Raw genomic sequence first — 7501 nt, forward strand, 5'->3', positions numbered from 1 at the left:
GGGGGGGTGAATGAAGAGGGGAGGGTAATTCTGGGAGAGGAATTGCGAATTCGCAGAAGTGGATTTTCGTGGACAGAAAATGATAATCAGACATGAATTTATGTTCAAATGTGGACGCATGTCCGGGCCTGAGTTTATTTTTAGACTTGAGTTCATGTCTGGGCATGCATTTCTGTCTAGATATTTAATTGGAATTCTGGTCTGGACACGAATTCATATAATAAAATCATATCCCGATGTGAATTCACGAATTCTATGAATTCAAATCCAGACATAAGACTGGAATTCGGTCACAGAGATGGCTTTATGTCCGAGATTTTCTCAGATGTAAAGTTATATTTTGATTCGGGTTTCTATTCAGAAGTGAATTTCTGCGTAGACATAGGACCGGAATTCAGGTCTGGGCATAAATTCCTGTCTAGACAAGAGTGGAATTCAGGTTCATATCCGGACTTGATTTTATGTTCAGACCTGAGTTCATGGCTGGGAATGAATTCCTGTCTGGATATTAGATTGGAATTCTAATCTGGACATGAATTCACATTCAGGTAGGATTTTATGATATGAATTCATGTCCTAACATGGATTTATGTCCAGGCATAAGACTGAAATTCAGTGACAGACATGAAATTATGTCTGACATTTTCCCGGACGTAAAGTTATATTTAAATTTCTGCTCAGAAGTGAATCCCTGTCTTGGCAGACGATCGGAATTCATGGCTGAATTCCTGTCCGGACGTGAGCCTGAAATTCAGATCTGGACGTCATTTTTTTATTGTATGTGGACATAAATTGATGGCTAATTATAAATTCATCTGCCGACTTGACCATGAATTCCTGTCTAGACATAAATTCATGTCCGGACCTTACTCTATATCCAATAATCATTCTCTGGAACTCATTCAAAAGTTGTTACATCACTCGTGTCTGAAACTTTTAGCAATTCATTGACATTCTCCCCTTTTTTGTTCCAGGAGTTTACGAGTTTGTACCTTTGGAGAAGGGCGATGGACAGAGGCTACAGATCAACGCCCAGAATTGTATCCACTGCAAGACGTGTGACATCAAGGACCCCAGCCAGAACATCAACTGGGTGGTGCCAGAGGGTGGTGGCGGCCCTGCCTACAACGGCATGTAAGATCCAACGATTAATGATGTTTCGATTCATCCATCGCATGATCAAGTACAAGTCTTCCCCCAGTGAACTCATGAAAGTCAGGGTTCATTAGTGAAGTGGTGAAGCGTAAACAAATAAATAATTCTCTGAAATTTTGATGAATGAGCAATCATCACGAGAATTGACAGTTCGGGGAAATCGCGTTTGACTTATTACGTTTTACCATTTCGTGATTGAATTCTTGTTGTTCATCCTATACGTACTGTATAAATATTTTTATATTAGTCTTTTTTTTATATTACTGTAACTTAAGTTAAGCCTAATGATCATTAGGAATTTCTGCAAGCCAATCAATGCAAGACTGTAGAGAAAACAATGAGGTTTATTCATTGAGAGAATTATCCCATGTTCAAGACTACGCACAAGTGCCTTTAAAGTCTTATCTATGTGTAAATATATTCATTAAAAAGTAAATTGGAGGATCTATTCAATGGTCATGTAGATATTTCGTGGTTTGATTAGTGCGAAAGGCAGGCAGGTATTTTTATGAGGAATGAGTTTATGTGGATCTCTTTTTATATCGTGTTGAATCTGTTTTAAATTGTTTATTGAATCTGTAAGTCGATATTTGATATGATCGAATAAAGAATTTACGGTCATTTTTGGAATAATTATTGGATTAATCGTCGTTATTTCGGTTTGATTGCCCCCCGATAATAGAAATCGCGTCATTTATTTCTGCGGATTGTTCATTGGAGCGGACAATTGTCAATCATGAAACTCAATCTCCTCCATTCAAATCAGTATTGATTCTGTTATGAATTACCAATCAACGGAAAATGATTCTTCCCAGAATAATAATAATGATAAATTTTAATATTATCTGCTATAGAACATACGTTGGATATATACATAATTATCACCAAAATGTTCATAAAATTGAAGGTGAGTACGTCGAACATTCGGTGGAGATTATTCACAATCGAGTCATCACAAACTTAGAGTTGTAATCAAATTTCTCATTCAATTTATTCCACTTTGTTTGACTTTGTTGGAGTTAATCATGAGACAATCATAACCCCATCCATTCAAATCAGTATTGATTCCGTTAATCCTCTGATGGAAATATCAAGTTCACCCGCAATAATCGCGAATTATCAATCAACAGAAATTGATTTCTGTTAGAATGATAATAATGATAAGTTTTAATATTATCTACTATATAAAATACGGTAGGGATGTAGGTAATCATCATCAAAATGTTCTTGAAATTGAAGAGCAGAATGACGAACATTCGGTGGAGATTATTCACGACCGAGTCATTACAAAGTTAGGGTTGTAATCACTCTCATTTTATCGCTTCAATTTCATTTGACATTTCTGCGGTTTGATTAGACAGAAGGTATTCCAGTATTTTCACGAGGAAAGAATACATATAAATGTTTTTTTACATGATATAACGAAGCATTTGAGGTCATTTTCGGAACAATTTTCGGATTAATCATCATCACTTGAGTGTGAATAGCCCACGGTAATATGAATTGCGCCCAAATCCGCTGAATCTACATAATAATAGCCATTGGCCGGGGGTAATTCAGTATTTCACCGCGTACATATTGATTTGTTATCGAAATTGCCGTTATTATCATTCTTGGGGTTAATCTTACCCTTCCGCCTCACCCAAAATTGTCGTGATATATCTACGGGGATTTTATCATGCCAACCGGTGGGTGAAATACAACCCGGAAGGTGCGTCATCGTGTACGTAATTTTGCTGCTGTCAGGATCCATTTGTATCACGTTGAAACCCCCCTGAGAAAGTAATCAAACATAATGGCCCACTGATTTCGATGGGCTTGTCATCCTCTTTGTGTTAGCTCTGTTTCCACGCCCCCTCGCCATATGCACCACTTGAGTGAGACTATTGAGAGAGACGTGGAAGAATCCAATATGATTTTTACTGTTTTTTTTCAATTTTTATAGACAATTGCGAGATACTGCGACTTTACGATTGAATTCTTCTTTCAAAATGAAAATTCTTCAGTTCCTTATGGTTGAAAATATAAAGGAGGGTAATTACGGTGCGCCAAGGTTTATGAGGGGATTTTTATTCACGACGCGATTAATTTTTGACTGAAGCGATTGAATATTTTTGCTCGGATTTCTAGTTTGAAATATCAAAATTAACAAATTTGTCAATTTTCATTCAAATATTTTTATTCGTTGATAAAAAATGGAAATTGTTTAAAGTTTTGACAACCGCATTGTCAACTGCATGTGGAAACAATGGTTTTCAGGATGAGAAATTAATTGTTCATGAATTAATTATAAAAAACTTTATTATTTCCAAACTCCCAATTAATTTTTCCATTTTTCTAAAAAAATTTCTTTCCAATTTTTTCAGTTTTTCAATTTTTTTCGACGGTTTTCTGATCTTTAACGATACCTTCAAATTCTTCAAAATCTTGAAAATTTACTGTACCCCCATTTCCTCCCGAATTATCCAAGACACTTTCTCCCCCTCGCCTTAATCCCCGAGGGAATAAATTGAATTTATCTCCCAAATATCATTAAAATCCCCTTCACAAAATTTTTTAATTATTCCAAAAACTCTGAAAGATGCAAATTTCCACTCGTTTCGCAAAAACCCTAAATCAATCCTTCCAGTAACACTTCTTTGTTCCTGTATCCCCCTATCTTGCCTTCAAGCCCCTCCCCTGAGCATCACTCAGTCAATTTAAATTCTCGGAACTGCTCCCTCACTCTCGCCATCACTCCAATCCTGAATCTAGCCATCTCTGTCTTAAACTTCTCCTTTCTGTCGGGTGAAAGCGGCATAGGGGCGCCGAGGGGGTGGAGGGTTTGTCGACAGAACTTTCCCGGGCTAGGCTGGCGTTGTCATGGCAACTCTGGCAACCCATTGCCAATTCGCAGGAGGGTTGCACTCGTACGTGCGTTTACCCGTCGCCCCTGGATAGCCCCCCCCCCCCAATGCGATCAGTGTCTCTTCTGAAAATGTTACTGGCTCCTGCGGACACTGTTGCGCTTGGCCTTCAACTCAATGTCTCATTACTTTGCCCACTGACAACGATGAGCTCACTCCAGTTGAGTACAAACATTTGGTGGAATTTATTCACAAAGTTGGATTAGTAATCAAATTTTCTCATTTTATCACTTCAATTTTGCTGGAATTTTCTGGAGTCAATTATGCATGCTAATTGTTCGTTGGAGTGAACAATTGTTGATCTTGAAATGTGTCTCTGGTGTTAATTCTGTTAATCCCTTGATGGAGATGTGTTGTTTAATTATTTTCAGAATAATCACAGTGACAGGTTTTTTCGTTGTCTGCTGTAGAAAATAGGTTGAAGATGAACGTAATTATGACTGAAATGTTTATTAAACCGATGATCAGAATGTCAAACATTTGGTGGAAATTATTCACAACCAAATCATCACAAAGTTATAGTTTCAATCAAATTTTCGCGTTTCATGGCTTCAACTTCGCTTGACTCTCCTGAAGTCTAGCAGGTCTGTTGATTATTCATTGAAGTGAACAATGATCAATCATGAGGCTTATCTCCATCCATTCAAATCAGTATTGATTCTGTTAATCCTCTGATGGAGATATCTAATTCACCAGCAATAATAGTGAATTATCAATCAACAGAATATGATTCTTTCAAAATTAACAATAATGACAGTTTGCAATATCATCTGATATAGAAAATACGTTGGAGATGTACCTAATAATCAACAAAATGTTCATGAAACCTACAATGAGAATTAGGAACCTTCAGTGGAAATTATTCACAAGCAAATCATCACAAAGTTAGAGTTTCAATCAAATTTTCGCATTTCATCACTTCAACTTCGCTTGATTCTCCTGAAGTCAATCACGTCCGTTGATAATTCACTGAAGTGAACAATTGTCAACCGTGAGATGTGTCTCCATTGCCTATCCATTCATCAGCCGTAATTATAAACCATTAATCAACAGAAAAACTTATCTTCAGAATAATACCAATAATGATAGTTTTTATAATTTCCTCGCGTAGAAATGACAGTAGAGATGCGCATAATCATACTCATCAAATTGACAAGCATTTGGTGAAGTTTACACGCGAAGAAGTCATTACAAAGTTAGATTAGTAATCAACCTCCTTATTTTATTTCCTCAGCCTGCTTTGACTTTTCTGCAGCCAATTATTTCCGCTGATTATTCATTCGAGTGAATAACTGTCATTCACAAGATGCATCTTCATTTCCTCATATCAATCTCATTGCAAATTATAAAACAGCAGATAATAATTAGCCTTTAAATAATGAAAATAATGAATGATGTTTGGGATGATGTTCAATGAAATAATTACTCGATCACGAAAAAGTATCTTCATCCATCCATATCACTGATAACCCCGTTAATCACTTGACGGACAAGTCCAGTCCATCAACAATGATCGTGAATGACGGAGACGTAGGCCCTGAAAAGGCAGCAATTAACAGATGATTGATGAAACATGTCGATAGCACAAGTAATTCCAATTAGTCTGTCACAGCCCTGTGCCGATTGGCCCGGAAGCTCTATCAGTGATGTTACTAAAATTAATCCGATTAATTGACACGTCGGAATAGGCAGCAACAGACAGGCTACAAAATGATTCCAAATGCTGCGCATACATCAGCTGAAATGGAGCATCAAATAAGATAATTCATTGGCATTCCCAGTATTAACACCATTGTACATCCGTATGCCCACTGATGATCTGCATTCTGGAGATACCGGAGAGATGTAATTACCCTCCATCATTAATGGAAATGAAAATTCTCATTTTCCGAGCGACTTGCAGCGCAATGATAGTCTATCACCTGCTGTGAAATGTGATATTGCGAATTCAGCGAGAGGCATAATGGACAAACAGTAATGAACTGGAGGATGATAGGCTATCGTGGGGTAATTTGTTGGAAGTGGAGTGGTTGAGATGGAGAGGGCCTTGACAGAGTTTATGTCATTCAATATTCCGTGGTCATTGGTAGGATTCTTGATTCCGGGATTACTAATTTCGGAATTAATAGTTGAGGGGGTTTGGATAGAAGACTGTATGAACTAGAATTCCTGAAATTTCTCAGACCCAGAGAGATGGTTCAGCTGAATTAAATAAACATTTTTTAATTAATCCTCGGCGTTAATTATATCCTAGAGTTTATATTTTTTGGATATTCAAGCTGGAGGATAGCTATTTTGGCAATCGAGTTTTTGTTCAATCAAATTAGACATAAAAATGTGTCTTATGGGCGCAGCGCCGCCCGTTTTGTTTTTTTTTTAATTTTAGCGTGTTTCTCGACGCTTAAAAATTCTGAAAAAATTAGTTCCAAGTTCAATCCGTTTATTAAGCGGTGGCGTTGTCCGTTTTTTTTCTCGGGAATCGAAAAGCGGCGCCGCGCCGCCCGGTGTGAGTGAGTCTCTGCCGACCACTCGAGCGCCAGTGTTGCTACATTCACTGCCTCACTCGAAACGCGCGTGTAGTGATAAACACTAATGTGGCAATAGCGCTATGCTAACCGTCTGACGGATGAAGGCTGGCGGACGAGCACGAGTGATCGAGGGTTAATCTAAGATGTTTGATAGACAGGACATTTTCATGTCTTGAACTACAAGTCACCAAATTGAAGACATTTCAAATCTCAAATGGATTCAAACATAGTATTATTGCAAAGTCTTATTTTCCCAACTCAGGGAAAAAATAAATTATTTTCATGCAACACCGTCGACTATTGAGAAAAAATGACTGAAGTATTTGGAAAAACAACTGAGACCTCACGACTTCGAAACAAAAAATCCTCGAGTGAGACACCTAGAATGCATGTCTCAGTATCTTAATTTGAGACACAAAAAATTAAGTCTGGGGACGTAAACGTCTGAAAAAGGCAATAAAACTGTCTTAAATGCCGATACAAATTTTTCGACTGTTAAATTCCTCAAAATTCTTTTCAAATTCACTCCCATTCCTCCAAATTGAATCTTCAATCAAATCCTATTCAACTATCAGATATCCTCTCATCATCCTTCACCAGACTGCCCAAACAAACGTGAAATCCCTTCCGGACTAATTCCCCTAATTACGCCGAATTACAATTAAACTCTAAAACACTCTCAGATTGCACCACCCATCTTCCGATTCAGCTGCGTACCCTCGATCAATGTAATAGCGTACATTAGCCAATTGTCACCGTAATTTCAGTCACGTCAGTGTCGTATAGCTCACTCAGTGTCCATGTAGTTTGAGCCCTTATCGCAAGGATACGAGCCAAAGCGTTTACACGCCACTACAGTGTGTCACACGTGCACGTGTGAATGTGTATAGTCTCGTGGTGACTCACAGCAAA

The 7501-nt window shown here is 37.8% G+C and overlaps 1 protein-coding gene across 2 annotated transcripts in view; it reads left to right on the top strand.

Annotated features, from left to right (window-relative positions):
* LOC107045613 (electron transfer flavoprotein-ubiquinone oxidoreductase, mitochondrial) overlaps nucleotides 1-1788 on the top strand; it is a 14977-nt gene extending 13189 nt beyond the window's left edge. For both annotated transcript variants that reach the window (XM_015267938.1, XM_015267937.1), the window contains exon 7: nucleotides 975-1788. In XM_015267938.1, coding sequence (XP_015123424.1) covers nucleotides 975-1138 — 164 coding nt within the window. In that variant the 3' untranslated portion in view covers nucleotides 1139-1788. The remainder of the gene's footprint in view (nucleotides 1-974) is intronic.
* The last annotated feature ends 5713 nt before the right edge of the window (nucleotides 1789-7501 follow it).

Source organism: Diachasma alloeum, unplaced genomic scaffold, assembly GCF_001412515.2.
Source record: "Diachasma alloeum isolate Michigan unplaced genomic scaffold, Dall2.0 Dall_scaffold_01026, whole genome shotgun sequence".
NCBI lineage: Eukaryota > Metazoa > Arthropoda > Insecta > Hymenoptera > Braconidae > Diachasma > Diachasma alloeum.